The sequence below is a fragment of the Lissotriton vulgaris genome, chromosome 3_1 (genome assembly GCF_964263255.1).
Source record: "Lissotriton vulgaris chromosome 3_1, aLisVul1.2, whole genome shotgun sequence".
Taxonomy (NCBI): Eukaryota; Metazoa; Chordata; class Amphibia; order Caudata; family Salamandridae; genus Lissotriton; species Lissotriton vulgaris.
Window position 1 is genome coordinate 1745765016 of NC_141689.1, and position 19290 is coordinate 1745784305.

The 19290-nt window shown below is 42.5% G+C and overlaps 1 protein-coding gene across 1 annotated transcript in view; it reads right to left on the reverse strand.

Annotated features, from left to right (window-relative positions):
- Window positions 1–19290, reverse strand: part of LOC147728398 (la-related protein 1B-like) — a 287012-nt gene that overhangs the window by 76681 nt on the left and 191041 nt on the right. The window contains exon 3 of the mRNA XM_086963793.1: window positions 8016–8738. Within this exon, the coding sequence (XP_086819919.1) occupies window positions 8016–8021 (6 nt within the window). The 5' untranslated portion in view covers window positions 8022–8738. The remainder of the gene's footprint in view (window positions 1–8015; window positions 8739–19290) is intronic.

Genomic DNA, 19290 nt, shown 5'->3' on the forward strand with positions numbered 1-19290 from the left:
ATCCAACCCCCCCACCTGCAGCCATGCCCTGTGGCAACCCCTCACATGCAGCCACAACCACACTGCACAGGGCCTTCGGTCGTGCACAGTGAGGGATTGGCCACAGGGCCTGTCCTGCGGCCAGCCTCCATGAATGCAGCCAACCCCAGTGTGCACACGGCCTGCTGCTGTGCACAATGGGGAGTTGTGAACAGGGCCTGGCCATTTGCCAACCCCCCAAAGGCAGATAACCCCCACACTGTACAAGGTCTTTTTTTTAAAGGGGAGGGAGTCTGTGTGGCACCCATCCCTAAGCCTCGTTAGGCCCTGGGGACCCCATCTTCCAAGTCCATTGTTTTTATTAAAGGGGAGATTTTCCAGTAATTGAGGGACAAGCTTGATTCAATTCTGGATCATCTGGGAAAACCGAGTCTGAACAGTCTAAGTTGCACTCTACCCTAATTGTTCAGCCACATTCACCAGTGCCTCCTGTTATGTCATCTGCAGGCGTTATGTCCTCCAGGTCCATGCCATGTTTCACCCATTCCCATTGGTTAAATTGCTATTCAAGTGTTCTCACAACTAATCCTGAGTCCCCGGCTCCATTTAGGTTCTACCCTTAGGTTATTTTTATAGGCCCGAGGTGCTCTCAGAGCAAATGAAATTTAATAGGGAGACAATAAATCATCTTTTAATGATGTGGAAGTGCATAACTCCTTTGAAGCCCTTTGCATCTTTAGGTAAATGTGGGAAATGGGGGTGAGTCAGTAAATTCGGTTGTCAGTGGGAAGGAAGCTTTTGTCTTTTCCTCAGGGCTACTTCAGGAAGGCTGATGGCGGCTAGGTGTGGAAGTGTTACACATCATTGTGGTTGTGTTGTGGGTACTCCAGCCTTGAGCCAGTATCATCACTACCTGCTTGCTTTTAGAAAGACTGTGTCTGAACTTCAGAAAATACATTAAATATGAAAATGAAACACTCCAAACCAATTCCTGCGCATTGACAGTGAGATAAGTATCTTTATGGCGAAAGTAAGGAGTCCTGAGGACTCTAAGGACTGCTGAGATCCAAAGTTGGTGTGTTTCGGACAGCCAACCACCCAAGGGTGATGGGACATCATCTAAAGTTGCACCTTGCTTGAAGAGCTGTTGGTCTGCCTGTTACACAGGAACCTGTTCTGCCTGCTGAGAAAGGGCAGAACTGTGACTGGCATTGCAGGAGTTTACTGCCTGAGGAAGACGAAGCCTTGTGCCAAGCCCTGAAGAGCAGGTGCCCAGAAGAGCAGACTGTTTGTGGGAAAGGAATCAGTGTTGACCTGAGCTTGTCCAAACTTCTCCCAGCCTCCCAAGGTGTTTCTAAGTTTAAGCAACCTGAGCTGAACCAGCTAACTGACACCTAGTATGCCGGCTCCAGTGACTTCCCCCAGAGGAAGTGTGCACCAAGACTGCAAAGCCGCACAATAAACCAGTGGTTGGCGGCCACACTCATAGATTGCCAGGACCTCCCGATCAGAGCCACGTATCCCAGAGCTGCTGCCCCTGCATCAGGCCCTGAGCAAAGAGAAGAAGATGGGGTCACCTGGCTGAACTGCAGCACCCAAGAGTGGGTCTGCTTGTACGTGCCGCTGCGGCCCGCATGCTTGTCCTTAACTCTAAGAAGCCCTCAATATTTCAGGTAAAACCGTCACCTAAACCGATTTTTGACTGTGACCTTTACCACAGATTTATGTGGGGTCTATGCTTTAACAATAACGTTGATATGAATGGAGTTGGGTGCTGCACTCGTGTATGTTACTGCGGTTTAATCCTGTATGGCGATACGTGTGCTGTACCAGATTAGTGCCTGCCAACTAATATTCAAACAATGTATATGGCCTAGTGTCAGAAGTCACTAGGACTCTAGTACGCACTACAACAAAAGTTTTTTTGAAAATTTATATCATTCAATTTATTTTGAACCTTTTTTTTCAAAACCATTAAACATGTAATGTTCTCATTATTCTCCTCAATTAATATTTTCTAACACAAATGATACAGACATCAAAACCAATGATTAAATTGTAAGCAGCAAAAGCAACATTTTGTCAATACACAGGTTCACTAAAGGATAATAACAAAACAATACAAAAGAAAAAACCCAATGCATTTCGGGGCAATTGCCCCTTCGTCGGGGGTCTGAAAAAGAAAAAGAATATAAGCAAACAAGGAGACTAATATGTGTCAGTTTATCACAATATATAAGCACTATTACCCTATAGATTGTTAACCAAGGCTTACCTAATAAATGAATGCTGAAGTGTAACCTGCGTGTGGTTGTTCCTATTTAGCCGAACAATTTCTGTAAGACCATGAAAAAATGTAAGTTATAAGGGACTTATCCAAGAAATATCTTGTTTTGCTACGTGAGCTAAAAGAAATAAGTATTATATGTTACCTGTCCTTTAGTCAAGTTTGCATCTGTGAGGGAAAAGATAGTTTTCTATAAATGCATGTAGCCCAACGTCAACAAATAATACATGTACGTTTACCAAGAAATGAAAACCGTGCGGCTCACCTGCATATAAAGCTTGTAAGCATGAAGGAAACCTAGTGAAACAAATAGTTTCTGTCAATGCGCTGCTCGAAGTTAAACACAAGAAAGCGGGTTCAAAAACAAAGAAGACGGCGTCTTTTACCTGCGTATCTAAGCGTTGGCGTCTCGACCACGCAAATGTTTCTCTTCACGATGCTGTTAACGCGAGAAGAGAAAGACTGTAACCATTGCCCATTGTGTCTTATAGAATCGCCTTTTTAAACAAGCGAAGTGCTACAAACTAACTCACCGTGCAATATTCCGATATTCTCTCCTCAAGGTTGAACCGTCACCTAGCTTGCCAGCCGGCGGCGGTGTAAGATTTCAAAGTCCTTCATCTATTTTAATAGTATGCTGACAGATAGTAAACAGCGGCGGCAGACTATATCTCAACTACACAAGCGAGTCAACTTTTTTGCTCATGAACAAAACTTTATGTGTTTACAACGTGATGGTCATGAACACAAGTACTCAGGCTCAAAGTCCGTTACAAAAGGACAGTTATAGAATAGTAAGCAACGAGTCGAGCGTTTATAGATGATGTTGAAACATATGAATCATCAGCTCCGACGAGCTTAATGACAAGATATGAAAATGTAGGAATCTAAAGCTGATCTTTTAAAGAACATCGACAGTTTGAATCTTGTAGACCCAAGGATCCATTTCACATACAACACAAGCAGTGAAGCACTACCATTTTTGGATGTTCTAGTTGAAATTAAGGATGATTCCATCCAAACGAAACTATACAAAAAAGCAACTGACAAGAACACTGCGCTACTGTACAGTAGTTTTCATCCAGCCAGTTTAATAAACAACTTGCCAGTTTCTCAATTTATGAGGATTAAACGTATATCCTCTAATCCTGATCAATGTGACAAGAGTCTCAATGACCAAAAGCAGAGATATCTTGATAGAGGCTATCCAAAGAAACTATTGGAAGCACATCTTGAAAAGATAAAGACAATACCGAGAACAGAACTTCTGAAAAAGAAATTGAAAGACTCAAGCAAAAGAATGGTTTTTGTGTCTAAGTACTCGACTGCTTCTAGGGACATTAAAAGGACTATATCAAAAAGGTGGGAAATTCTACTTGCCGAACAAGACTTTGGAACACTATTTAATGAACGACCACTGTTTGCATACAAAAGAGCCCAAAATTTGAAGGAACTCCTAAATCAACCAACCTCAATGCAACAGGAACAAGTCCACAAAGGAACGATGAAGTGTTTTAATTGCAAGAACTGCAATAACGTCATTCCAGGAAATTCATTACAACACCCACAGACGGGAGAAAAAATAATGCTTAGACATACAACAAACTGCGACTCTGAACATATAGTTTACTCTATCAAATGTCCATGTGGCCTATTATATATAGGCAAGACAGACAGGAAGATGAAACTAAGACTCTCCGAGCATAAGAGTCGCATAAGAAACAAGAATGTAACGTCACCTTTGGCACAGCATTGGATAGACAAAAACCACAATATAGCACAGCTTCGTTTCCAAATCATAGAGCTGATACCCCAGAGGCTAGGTATGGATAATGCCAAAATATTACTACAAAGAGAAACTTACTGGATTCGCAAATTACAAACCATGGCACCTCTTGGTTTAAATGATAAAATAGAAATGGCATGCTTTCTTTGAAATTCTAGGCGTAAAAAACGCAGGTGACTAAGGACCCCTTAATTCATTGTGGCGTTTCTAACAAATCACACAACTCAGTCGAAAGTGGTTAATATTTAGAAATGAAACCCTTTCATTTTTACACTCGCCCAGAATTATTATTACTAACATGCATTAATATCACTATCAATGCAATTAGTTTGCTTCTACTGTTTGTAACATGTTTATAGTTTGTAAATAGGCAGAAATGATTGTTTCTTACAGTGCAGCTAGAGTTATTATTACCAATAGGCATGTACACCACTATTACTGCAACCAATTTACTCCTATTACATGTAACATGTTCATAGTTTGTAAATAGGCAGGGAAAGATTGTTTTTCACAGTACTTTTATCATTTATTTTTTTCAGGCATAAATATTAACCTAAAAGTCATCAGGATAGATGCCTTAACACATATCATCAAACCATTTCAACATATGCATGGGTTAAGAATCGGCTAAATAATCAATATTATCGCGTATTATCATCTGTCTATACTGCTTGAACTAGCGGACCTTGCGTCAGTATACTGTTTTTCTTCTTCCATTAAATTAACCTAGTGGACATTCGATAAAGCGACCCTCGTGGTTCACCATAGTCGTTTCGGTTTCACGTATTTCCAGCGTATATTTAGTATTCACTTTTATTAGTGACCGTGATTAAGATTCCTACATTTTCATATCTTGTCATTAAGCTCGTCGGAGCTGATGATTCATATGTTTCAACATAATCTATAAACGCTCGACTCGTTGCTTACTATTCTATAACTGTCCTTTTGTAACGGACTTTGAGCCTGAGTACTTGTGTTCATGACCATCACGTTGTAAACACATAAAGTTTTGTTCATGAGCAAAAAAGTTGACTCGCTCGTGTAGTTGAGATATAGTCTGCCGCCGCTGTTTACTATCTGTCAGCATACTATTAAAATAGATGAAGGACTTTGAAATCTTACACCGCCGCCGGCTGGCAAGCTAGGTGACGGTTCAACCTTGAGGAGAGAATATCGGAATATTGCACGGTGAGTTAGTTTGTAGCACTTCGCTTGTTTAAAAAGGCGATTCTATAAGACACAATGGGCAATGGTTACAGTCTTTCTCTTCTCGCGTTAACAGCATCGTGAAGAGAAACATTCGCGTGGTTTAGACGCCAACGCTTTGATACGCAGGTAAAAGACGCCGCCTTCTTTGTTTTTGAACCCGCTTTCTTGTGTTTAACTTCGAGCAGCGCATTGACAGAAACTATTTGTTTCACTAGGTTTCCTTCATGCTTACAAGCTTTATATGCAGGTGAGCCGCACGGTTTTCATTTCTTGGTAAACGTACATGTATTATTTGTTGACGTTGGGCTACATGCATTTATAGAAAACTATCTTTTCCCTCACAGATGCAAACTTGACTAAAGGACAGGTAACATATAATACTTATTTCTTTTAGCTCAAGTAGCAAAACAAGATATTTCTTGGATAAGTCCCTTATAACTTAAATTTTTTCATGGTCTTACAGAAATTGTTCGGCTAAATAGGAACAACCACACGCAGGTTACACTTCAGCATTCATTTATTAGGTAAGCCTTGGTTAACAATCTATAGGGTAATAGTGCTTATATATTGTGATAAACTGACACATATTAGTCTCCTTGTTTGCTTATATTCTTTTTCTTTTTCAGACCCCCGACGAAGGGGCAATTGCCCCGAAATGCATTGGGTTTTTTCTTTTGTATTGTTTTGTTATTATCCTTTAGTGAACCTGTGTATTGACAAAATGTTGCTTTTGCTGCTTACAATTTAATCATTGGTTTTGATGTCTGTATCATTTGTGTTAGAAAATATTAATTGAGGAGAATAATGAGAACATTACATGTTTAATGGTTTTGAAAAAAAAGGTTCAAAATAAATTGAATGATATAAATTTTCAAAAAAACTTTTGTTGTAGTGCGTACTAGAGTCCTAGTGACTTCTGACACTAGGCCATATACATTGTTAACAATAACGTTGCCAAAGAGAACTGTAGAGTAAAGAAAATACAGACTCACTTATGGGTCACAGGCCCAGGGAAGTTGCTTATTTGCCCCCATAGTGAGGCCACACCTGGCTTTGATCGAATCCACTGATTTCTGTGCCCTATAGTGCCTCATGTACGTTTGGGGACCTCCATCAGTCCCATGGGCTATCATCTTAATCACATATGCATTGATACGGTATTGTAGGTTCTCTTACAACATAGAAACCTTGTTCCTTACAGGTATACTATCCTTTGTTATCACTGCAAGGCTGCAGATCAGCCCTGAGATCAGGGAAAACAGCTAGGCAAAAAATCTAAATGTTGTTCTCCATTCTGGGAAAGCAAGAGGAGAGGACTTTTCGGCTTCTACAAAGGTTTTCCATCTAGTTAGACAATGTCTTCAGTCTTTCTTGATATGCCTGAAGTTTATCAATCACTTTGTGCTTTATCTGGGCCAATTTCCAGCACATGGTTCTCCATGTCTTGAGTTCCTTCCTCGGTATGTGAAATGTTTCCGAATTGCCTTAGCGCTACTGGGATCACAGACTCCATGTTATTTGTCTATATTAAGCATAGTCCTAATCAGTGTTGTATCTGCTGTTCAATGTCGCACTTTTATGCTTGCCGTAGTAAGGGAGACTGAGCGTTCTGAAGTAGCTTCCCCAACGCCCAGAAATTTAGATTTTTGTATATTCTTTAAGGTCGAATAGGATCTGTCTGACGGGTTCTATCTGCATGCACAATGCTCTCAGTGTTTCTGTTTCAGGCACCTGATTTCGATTGATGCTTATGTGTCAAAACCTATACATTTGTTCTATATACTTGTGTGCATTAGCATTTATGTGTACCGGATGCCAAAGGTCGTTCACTGGCTATTGATTGTTGTTTTAAATAAAATTTCTAAGATTTCTGGAAGATCTGATACCATAATTTTCTTCAACAGGTTCCCTTCCCAAAACTCCTTCATCGAAGTGAGGTGACAATGGTTACCCTAAACATCTCAGTGGCGATTCCCGGTGGGCAAAGAGAATATAAGGCAGAAGGACACCCCACTTTCTCTTTCAGGGTTTCTCCAAGGAACTAATCATGCACCATAAGGGTTTTGCCAAAACATACTACTAAACAAGCATACTAAGAATAAATGAGATGGAGAATTGCTGGTGTACTAAAACTCATGTAGGTTAACATGAAGCTGCTCCCTGATCAGTGGCCACTATTCTAAGTAACTTGACCCAATCATTGATCCCAATGAGAGCCTTCACCACTCCACAATTAGTTGTGCTTCCTAATGCTTCTTGTAACCTTATGCATTGCTCTACAACACATACTTATTTGTTTTTGAGATTATGTGAGGCCCTAATTGGCTACCAATGTTATTCTCTACTGGGCCTTTATTGGCAAACATCCTCGGCTGCTCTAGAAGGCCCAATGGCTTACGCGCTTTGTTACAAGCAGAACAATCTGCTACTCTTCAATAAGAGCAGGCAGCTTTGAGCTCTGCATTGAAAATAATTAAAAATCTACTGGTCACGAAATTAGTTTGCAACAACTTTTAATTTAAATGAGATGTTATCAATTGCAATTGTTTTTTAGTGTGCTATAGTTGCTATGTGGATTGTATTTCTTTATCTGACATGTAGCAATGCTGAGTTTCTAAACTTACCACTTTGTTTTCTTAACACAAAGCCTATGATATTTCACGAATAGATACCAGAAGAACATTGTTTTTACAACAGTGTTTGTCATACTTTTATTAACTATGCATTTCCAAAGCACCACCCATTTACTCTTACCTCCATAGCTGTCCACTGTCAGTCTTGATTTGTTTGTATGCAGTGATCAGGTCCAACTGAGTCTTTGTTTTTCTAATCATTAGCCAGAGGCCATCGGCTTGCTTGTACAAACCTACTGCCCATTACCAGCAGACCATGGTCTCCGAGGGCAGTTGTTCTCCACATATGTTGCTCATGCCATGACTCGCCCAAACAGGACCATCCTCAAGATTATCCTGACAAATCACAGCACGATAGCTCAGCAGTGTTTCTGGTGACACACAGTATATCAGTCTTGCAGGTAGTGCTTTTCTGATTCCTTCAATAGCTACTCTGTGGCAATAAGGAGACAAACTTACAATTTACTGCTGGCGAGAGCAAGATCCAGAACAGCAGACTGGTTCTACTCGCTCCACTTCAAACGCCTGTGCATCAATGTTTCTGGAGACACGCAGGGTCTTCAGATTGCCATGATATCCCACACACGTTTCATACTAGGTGTTATATGCTCAGTGAGGAGCCCATAGCAAAAACTGCTGACTGAGACAAGCTTCTAAACAAGCCGACCATCCTGCATAAAGTTTTCAATCACTGTTACTCTAGAAGGAGCCCAGTTAGAATTTCAAATATTTGGACTGGAGCACCATCTTGCCGGCTTAATTTGGAAGACGGACATCAACAAGGGACCTCATCTGTTCATCTTCCCTCTTCTCCTGAGTGTCTGGGTGGAGGTACATGGATCACCTGTTGTTATTTGAAACAAACAACAATGTACTTAGACAGGATATTGACATTTTAAAGTCACAATTAGATGTATCTGATGATGTGTAATCCATAAATCCCAACAAAGTGCATGGATATAATATTTCAGTCAGAAAGGTAAAAAAGTAAATATTTGGATGACACAAAATTGCTAAAATAGGAATAAGGTGAAAATGTTATAGTTTAATAAAAATTCAACTTTTCAGGTAGATGTGTAATACATTAGTTTCAGTTGCACTATAGAAAATAATGTGCCAATCATTTTTAAAGGTGAAATACTGGGATGTGTGTACAAGTGGACAATTTTTGTCAATGCACATCACAGTCCAATATTTTAAATTTGTTGGATTTAACTGCCATTACTCGTGAGGAACATTTCCTAAGGTAATAAAATAAATTGGTATTATTGGCAGTGATAATTAAATATTTTCAGTACTAACAACATCATTTTGCACTGTTTTTACTATGTAGCTAGGACAAAGCTTTCTTTTTGCACTTTAAATTAGCAAAATATTAATTGAAAACAAATATAGGCGAAGCTAATAGATCTGGAGTTAGCGGCCATTCTTTTGGCTTTGACAACACTTGATTTGTTTTGTCCAGGTTTTTATAAAACCGTATAGCTGCAGGATCTGGGGAGCCCTCACCAATATAAACAAATAAACAGTTGCTAAAAGCAAAAATATGTTTGGGTCTCAAAAAGCACACTTTGTGTGTGTGGTTGTGCTATTTGTGAAAGAGCAGAATGCCGACAATTACAGTCAAGTTATCCAGTGGATGATGTGGGCTGACACACTGCCCATGCTGTACACTGTAGTGGGCAGAAGAAAAATTTTAATGTACAATGACAGACCAATGGTGGACGAGGGCCGGCTAAACTGCCCCACTTCCTGCTCCTGAACTGCCACTCAGCAGTCAGGCATGCCAGTGATATAGTGGACAATATCCTACAACACAGCATCAACATATGCTTTTTCACTGAAATTTGGTTAACAGATAATTCACCCCCCTGCATCGACCTCCCCATCCCCCAGGAATTTCAATCATTCGCAGTGACCGCCAGGGTAGCGGGGAAGGGGGGTGGAGTAGCCAATATACACAAAAACTAGCTTTGCATTACACACCGCAACACACCCAACTTCCATTCCTTTGAATATTTAGGAGTTTAGCTCTCTTCAAAAGGTCCCATCCCCATCAAATTTCATCTCATCTAACACCCTCCAGGTGACAATCCTGGATTCCTCTGAGAATTACCTTACCTAATACCAATAAACTCAAACAATGGCAGCACTAAAATTATATTAGGAGACGTTAACTTACACCTGAACAATGCGAAGCACCCCACAGTACTAACCTTTACCTCACTCCTGGAAGTGAACGATCTTACCTAGCATTGCAAGGAACAAACCCACGACAAGGGCGCTACCCTTGATGCAATCATCTTCAAACACAACATGCTTTCCCTGCACTCCATCCTTCCATCAGACTGGAACAATCTTCATATAATTCTGTTCCAGCTCAATACCTTCCATCCAAAGGCCCACCCCAAACCCATCCATCATAATCGCTGGATGAAGAACATCCACCAAATCCCCCAAGCAGAGTTAAAAACACACATCAACTCCCAAATCCAGCCTCTCCTCTGCCAATGACCTTGCGGGCCATCACAACACAAAAAGTTCAGAACTCGTTAAAGCAATCGCACCTTTGATACTCAAGAAGTCAAGAAGTATCCCCTCCAGATCCTAGTTTGATAACGGCCTAAACATTGAGAGTTGTCAACTCCGTTCAGAGGCAAGAACATGGAGACAGCAACCATCTGAAGCCAATCTCTCAATCCTCCGGACTGAACTCCAAAAATACAAAACAATATCATCAGAGAAAAATCCTCCTTTTTCCGGGAGCAACTGGACTGGTCCAAAAACAGATCCAACGATCTTTTCAACATCATAAAGCAGCAAACGTTCTCCTTCCCTCAACTTGCAATTAATAACACAACTAAACTCTGTGAAGAATTTGCAATATTTTTCTCTGAAAAAGTATTGAGTATCAATCTCTCCCTTGAGCCTCCACAACCTTACACCAAGGATGCCTCCAGTGGAAAGGGCCCTCCCGAATCCCATCCTTTAAATGCAGCTCATGTTCCATCCTCATCAACACAGATCCCCCCTTCATCAACACAGCTCTCTAACCTCAACTCCCTTCACCTGGTCTGAATTCAATCATGTCTGTGAAAATGTCTGCAAAATACTAGGGAACATGAAGCTGACATTGCACATCTCAGATCCTCCCCCGGGGCACTTGTATAAAAGCTCAGTCACATCACCTCTTCTATATGGACCAACATCATCAACTCCTCCCAATTGAGCAGCACTAATCTAGCTCCCCTCAAACTTGGTTAAGTAAAGCCTCTTATCAAAAAAAGAGACGCCAACCTGAATGACCTTAATAACTACATACCTATAACTAACCTCCCTCTGCTCGTAAAAACCATTGAAAAAAGTGTGCTTTAACAACTCAACACCCACATTGAAAAATACAACTTACCTGACACCTGTCAGGTTTTAGGAAAGGCAGCAGTACAGAGACTGCCATAGTGAACATCTTAGATGATCTCCACAAATCTCTGGATTAAGGGCAGGCTTGCCTCCTGGTCCTCCTAGATTTATCAGCCGCCTTCAACACTGTTAACCATGGCATCCTCCTAAACATCCTCTTGAAAAAAGCAAGCATCAATGGAACTGTCCTTCAGTGGTTCACTACCTTCCTAAGCAAGCGCACAAAGCTAATCAAATTCAACAACGAAATCTCAAATGCATTGCCAGTCCCACAAGGTGTCCCGTAAGGGTCAACCCTGATCCCTGCCCTATTCAACTTCTCTATTGAACCTCTCACAGTTATCCTGAAACAAGCTAGAATTGTCTATCACCCCTCTGAGGTTGACACTCAACTCTACATGAAAATCCAGTCAGTCAGAGACATCCAGTCCCTAAATTGTACTCTACACACAATTCAATCCTGGTTACCCAGCAGCCACCTCAATCTCAACCCCAACGAAGCAGAACTCCTCCTTATCCAACACAAAGAAAAATCCTTTCCCATAGCTGGCTGGCTTAATAACATCACTGCACTAAACTGTAAGCTGTCCATCTCCCCCTCTGTCAAATCCCTGGGAATCACACTTGACAGTCTCTTAAGTATGAAGGAGCATATTACCACCTCTGCAAAAAGTGCCTTCTACTCACTGAAACACCTAAGAATAGTCAAATCCTTCATACCCAGTGTTGACATAAAGCTGTGGCCCAAGCCCTCGTCTTCCCCAAGCTGGACTATGGTAATGCAACAATCATAGGTGTCCCAAAACATACCTAGCCCCTCATAACCAACTCTCCACACTGCGGCCAGGCTACTCTCCAAGGGTAGTTTCTCTTCGGGGACAGAAGAGCGTTGCTCCACTAGGCACCAGCTGCATACATTATATCCTTCTTTCCATGGCCAAAAACTAGTGGGCTCCCTGGCTGCTCTGTGGGGGCAGGGCGTTTAAAGGCAGGTGATGGCCAATAAGGCAGTGAATGCAGATCACATCACTTGGCGTCTAGTGCGCATGTCGAGTTGGACAGGTCTCGGACTGTGTCCAATCCGTCATGTGCACTTCAGGCCTGGAACCCAGCGGGGGAACGCAACACAGCCCCTCTGGCAGTCTTTGGAGCATTGTGTTCACACGCTCCGGCCAATCTCTGGTTTGCTATCATGCAATTTCAAGTTTAATGCTGCATTAGGGCAAATCCTGGATTGGTTTGAGAAGCCTGCCCTCGCGAGCGCACGCTTTCCAGAAAGCACAGGGGCATGATGATTAAGGGCATAGCCAACCACTCTTTGGCTTTATTTCAAAGCCACTTTGATTGGTAATACAGTTCCATGGCCTACCAGGGGAGGAAGATAGAGCCTGGCAGCTAGCCCTGAGAGCTACGCTAAGCAGGAGGAGGAGGGGTCTCAGGACTGAGGATTTGACTCCTGTCCACTGATAAATCTGCCTGAACCTACAAAGGCAGCAATGCTGCTGTATAATTGTGTGTTTCCTCCCTCGGGCCACCATGCACCCCTAACATGTGAGTATCACTCTTTTTTTAGTTTGGTATGTAGCGCTGTATGTACTATTATCACTATACTCATACTTAAGAGACCAAGTTTTAGTGCGCAATTCACCTGGAACCCACTGAAGTCTGAAGTGCAAGGGGGAGAGGGGTAGGCATTGGCTGGGGCTCCCCAAGGTGTGCATTTAAACACAAGGAAAGCAAGCTTTTGCAAGCACCATGACATTGTGATAAGTGCAGTGAATGTACTCAGTAGCGGGGCACTGAGTGGACTTATCACTCCCACTCTCAAGCAGCTCAATTGGCTTCCAATAGAGGCAAGAGCCAAATTCAAAACTGCATGCATAACCCACAAAGCTCTTCACACGGATAAGCCAACCTACCTCTCAAAAGCCTGGCAAAGGAGACCTCTATAAAGCTCAAACAGCCTTCTCCTGATTCCACCTAAATTCAAGAAAGAGAAATCTCATGCCTGCTCCTTCCCCGGGAAAGCCCCCAGAATCTGAAACCTGCTTCCTCAAGACTTGCGCAAAAATCAATCTCTCCCCCACTTCAAGATGAAACTGAAACTCCTTCTCACCAGCAAATATTTGAACACACTCTCCTAAAGCCTTTGACAGAGCCGAGCTGCCACCCACAAATTCAAGGTTAGCAGTAGCACCACTATCTCAGGGAAAACCCTTATGCCTCCACTCCCGCTCCACAAACAGGCCCATCCATAGCTACTCGTGAACTATCTCACCCAAACAATTATACTGCACGTGGCAGCTAACTGTCAATTCCTGGTCTAATCTATGTCTACTTATTCCCTGGGGAACCTGTGGAAATGTATCTATGCATTCTTAAAATATTATGACTATATATGTGTGTGTGTGTGTATATATGTTGTGTTCTACCTCAACAATGTATCAGCTACTGCTCCTAATGCCTTTATATATTTTGCTTATGCACCCCGCACCCCAAAGTTAATCTTTGGACCTATGTTTGTTCCCTTACTCCCCATGTAACCCTTTGAAAATGTATCTAAGTATTGTTAAAAATGTACATATACATTTATGCTGTTACTACCTCAATAATGTATCAGCTATTGATCCTAATAACTTCATTTATTTCGCTTACATACTGCCACTATGTCGTTATGCCTACCCAAATAAGTACTGATACTATACGCTTTAAAAACAATATCATACATTGTTTCTACCTCAGAAATGCCTTAGATATTTTGCCTACGTATCAGAGACCTGTGCTAGCTGCAGGTTGTCAGCCCTCCACACTGTATGACTCAATTCAATTCAATTCAATTCAGTTTATTAAAGTTTTGGAACTCCAATGAGATCCACTTAAAAAGATACATACCAGTTAATACATAGAATGCAATAAAACCATGTGACAACGCAGTAATGACAAGGCAGTCTGAATAAAAAAAAATCAACGTATATCAGTTTCAGGAAGTAAAATATGGAATTTAGCAGCCAACAATGAGGAAACAGGGCATATCCTAAATTAAGCAACCAGGACAACGTACAGCAACTTCATGGAGCAAAGTTTGAAATTAGCAGCCAACAATGAGAGAACAGGGCATATCCTGAATTGTGCAAAAAAGCAACTGGATTATGTGCAAATTTACAATTAAGGTTAAAAATTAAATAAGCGAAAGCCTTTAAAATGGCAGACAGAACAGTGCGAAATACATTCGTATTTAAGAGAGAATATTACGACTACAAAGAGGGTCAACAGCTCAGAAATGATATCCCATTAAAAAAATATACAATTAAAATATGTGCATAAATTCCTTTAAAAAGGTGAACAATTTTACACAAACTGCTTCATTTTTTGGGGCTAAAAAGAAAGTTGCGAGCTGAAGCTACAGCCTTAAAACCATTTTGTAAAAACATTGGCCTAAGCCAGCGACGACTATAAAAGGTCAATGCTGGACAAACGAACAAAACATGATTCAGGTTCTGGATGATCAGTTCATAAAAATTACAATGTTTTCCATTTTTCGAAATCTGGGACCAATGTGCTGTTAAATGATTTAGAGGTAGAAGGTTTAATCTAAATAAGGAGAACCAGCGTCTTGTTTCATGATCTAAGTTTTGGGGAAGTTGTCCTTGCTATTATCTTTAATCTCTCTTTAGTATTACAGAACTTAATATCTCTATTAAAACTGATCTTTCCACTTAAGTTTTTTTACGAAGGATTTAAATTCTAATAGCAGAAGGGAAATCATAGATTCTTCCTGAACACAAAAAATGTAAGTGCTAGAGAGACGTCTCAATATGAAGAGTATTTCCCCCCATACCACCAAAAATTTCCTTACGCATGAAACCTCTTTTTTAACTGGTAACCCCAACACAAAACTCTGGAAATGCCTTGAATATAGGTGCTTACCAGTCCAAAATCCGATCTAATAGCAGCTGTAAGAACTAGCGTATTAAAAGTACACAATTTACGTAAAATCTGGCCTATCCTCTCTAAAAAACTCCAATCCTTTACAGGGATTGATTCAATATCATAAAGTAATGTTGATGGAATTTTTGCTTTAACCCCTTCGGTGCTCGGGACGGCCCGCAGCCGTCATGCGTCACAGTGGGAGTGTGCGCACGACGGCTGGGGGCCGTCCGAATCCCCTCCGCTGTTTAAAACTCCCACACAGCACGAAAATTCATGCAGCGTGCATGGGGTTAAACACTATCAGTGGATGTAAAAAATGCCTTCTACCCATTGTACTATAAAAAATGCGCAGACCAGTAGCGTGGGGCATAGCTTTACAGGAGCTGTGATCGATATGAAGTTTATTCTTTTTATTGCTCGCAATTATTTTCCCTAGATATAAATATGAATCAACCACCTCCAACTTTTCAAGACCAATATGCCAATTAAATTTACTTAATTTTTCTGCTTCTGTCACCTTTCATGATTAACATTTTACTTTTGGAAACATTGATCTAAAAAAAATTATCTGCTGTATAGTTCTGTAATGATGATAACTTTTTGTTTAGCCCTATAGGAGTAAGATCCATCACTACTATATCGTCTGCATAAAGGAGACATGCGAAAGGACCGCTGCCTATCTTAGGAGCATCGCCCTCTCACTGAGAAAGACAGTCAGGTAAATCTGCTAAATATAAGGAGAATAGTAGCGGGGCTAATAAACAATCTTGTTTCAAACCATTTTCTATGGGAATTACAGATGTTAATCCTTGGTTTAATACCTGTCACCAGGTTTGAGAATGTAATGCGATAATTAAGGACAACAGGGGAGCAGGCAATCCCATATTTTGTAGTTTCCTCCAAAGAAGCGGCCAGTCTACCTTACCCAAGGCCGTAGAAAAATCTATGAAGGCCATGTACACATTTGACCTACGATATAGTGTATATTTCTCCTCTATTAATTTAAACACAGTGATATTATCCAGGGTGGAATGATTTTTTCTAAAACCTGCTTGTTCTTTAGGGAGGACCTTATTCTCCATGACCCATTCCGTGAGATGATCGAGAATACAGATTGCAAATAATTTCCCCACTGCATCTAATAAAGCTATTTGCCTATAATTACCCGGATAAGTTGTAGGGCCCTTTTTGTGTAGGGGGGTTAAAATACTTCTAGACCACGACGGCAATGTCTTCCCCTGAGCTTAACAAAAGTTAAAAACGTGGCCCACAAGAGTGGTTCCTTTTTAATTACCTTCATCGGAATTTCATCCGGGCCCATAGTTGGATATATGAGTTTCCAAGAGATCAGGGGCACTGTATGACTCTTTGTTTGACTGAGTTCACCTTGCCTCTAGTCCCAGACTGCGCCCCTCCCTTGCTTGGCGGAGTTTGACATAACCGATGTGCTCATGTACCAAAGGTAGGATTGTTGGATTGGCTGAAGACATTGGGCCATGTCCTGGCTTTCAGGTGAAAGCTATGCACCTTACAGTTGGTATTTTCCATCGCAGTGTTTGCTCTCTCTGGTTGATTCCTGCAGCCACCCCTGTGGAACTGTCGGCTATCTGACTTCCTCTCCGTAGGTTGCCTACTACCTTCTAGAATTAGATGGCAGACAGGCAGTGTGAATTCTCTGATCCTTGCCTCCAGGCACCCTATTGCAGGAACCAATGCATGATGAAGTTGTGATTACGTTGGTATGCAGCTGTGCTGTTTTGGGGTATTAGACCCTCGAGGGTTGTCAAAGTAAATCTGTTCCAACAACAGTGTTATTTTAACTGTAGTGGGTTACGGATGTCTTAAGAAATAAGGGGACTTCCTTGTCTTCATATCACTAACCACCCTTGCTTCCTGTGACAGCCCCTAGTGAAAGGTGAACCACCATTACCTCTGATCCCAAGGGGAAGGAAAAGTATTCTCCCTAATTTAAAAGAGCTATTATCAGGCAGGGTAAAAAACGAAAGTCTGTGGAGCTCTATAGACCAATTGTTAACAAAACTCATTATTGAAAAGTTCCCTAGCAGGACAAGAAAAATAGATCATAGGGACTCTGATCCTCAACAGTTAAAAGAGATACATTAGTGGAATGGGGCAGATTGGTGGCAAAGTTGGGATGGACTAGCTTCCCTTCACTGTTCACGAAAATCGTGTACAACCCTGACAATATAAAAGCAATGGATACATTGAATTTCAGGTATGGACGAAGAAAGGGCACAGTAGATGAGAGACCTATTTGAAGAGAAGGGAATCAAGTCATTTGGTACGCTTATAAGGGAATTTAATATATCTGAAACAGAATGATAACACTAGATAATGGGCTCTTTATCTAATAAGTTTGGCTGCAAGTCAATAGAAATGTAACACAATTTGAAAAGTGGTTACTGATAAGGGAAAAGTACAGGAAGCAAATTTCAGTAAAATATAAGCATCTTATGGACATGCAGAAAGGGGAGAAGCTCCCGGGACAGAAAAGACTCCGGGTGGTCTGTAGACGAGGGAGCCTCTTAGGGTGGTCTTGGGGTCCATGTGGATCTAGAAGTGGATGTGTTTGTTGAGAACCTGATGGTCTTCTTGTGGACGATGGCGATTCCTCCTCCGACTCCGTTGGTGAGGTCTCTGCGGGCGATCTTGTATCTTGTATCTTGTATCTGCTGGAGATGGCTATGGCGATGTCTGGAGAGGAGGCTTCGTTCATCCAGGTCTCAGTCAGGAAGGCGATGTCTGGTGATACGGTGTCGATTAGGTCCCAGAGCTCGACGGCGTATTTGCGTGCAGAGCATGTGTTGATCAGGATGCATCGGAGCTTGTTGTGTTCTGTTGTGGCAGGAGTCTCTGTGTCTTTGATGCAGGAGAAGCTGCAGTTCTCGCAGGCGAAGAGACCGTGGGTGTGCTTCGGGGTAGCCCTGCAGCAGGTGGGGGTCCGTCCTGGGTTGAGAGTGATGGGCGTGCTGGCGTCATATCGGAGGCGGTCTTCGTGGTTGGTGAGGGGGCCGGGTTCAGGCACTGGGCGCGGTCCAGGCACGGATGGGCACAGACGGGCTTGCCTTAGGCGCGCCTTAGGTGCGCCAGCGGCTTGCCAGCTGCGGGCCGCACAGCGGCCGCCATTTTAAGGGGAGGTGGGAGAGGAGCAGCTGGGAGGCGGGAGGCGGGTGGCAGGGGGCAGCAAATGCGCACGGGGTGGGACCGCAGGGGCAGCAGCGGTGGGAACTGCGAAGAATGGGCACGGAAGAACAAGGCAAAAAAGTCACACAAGAAAGGGGAACAAATTAAAATGGACAGTGGGGTACAGAGGATCACGGAGGAATAAGGAACAAAAGTAGACTGGTTACACGAGAAGGGAAAAAAGAATAGTCAGTGGGGCACAGAGGATCACAGGGCACAAAACACTAAGAGCGCTGGTGGAGCAGCAGTGGGGGGGGGGTAGTGACCTACCTGACAAAGCAAGGCAAGAGTGTGGCCATGCTCTGGCCACACTCATCCTGCTTTGAAGCTCCCATAAGACTTCCTTGCAGCGACTCAAGATCGGGGAGCGGGCTGCTCGTGCTGCCTTGTGTCAAGTGGGCCAGATAACTGGGCCACCAGTTTCTTCAGAGCCTTCGCTGCCTTTTGCCCTGTTAAGGCGAGTGACCAGGGGGGCGCTAGAGGTGGTCGCACAATAGTACTGCTCTGCCGGCTGGACCCAGTGTCCAGTAATTATCTGCAGGTCCGGCATGCATCTTTAAGTTTTAAAACTAGCACAGTGCAGCAGAATATATGTGGACCACAATGATGCAGTCTAGAGGGGTGCATACTGGCTGGTGACTCATGACAAGATGGCGGTTGGAATCTAGGCCTGGACTGTGCTGGAGTTAAAAGGCGCAGAGACCCCTGTGAGTGAACGGCAGGCTGGGGTTCAGCGACCTGACTGCAAGCCGCGGCACTGGCCTGGGAAGAGCTCAGCATAGTACAAGGGGTGCGCGCACAGTGGCGGCCTGCTAGGCTGCGTCCACAATCTCAGCGCCGTC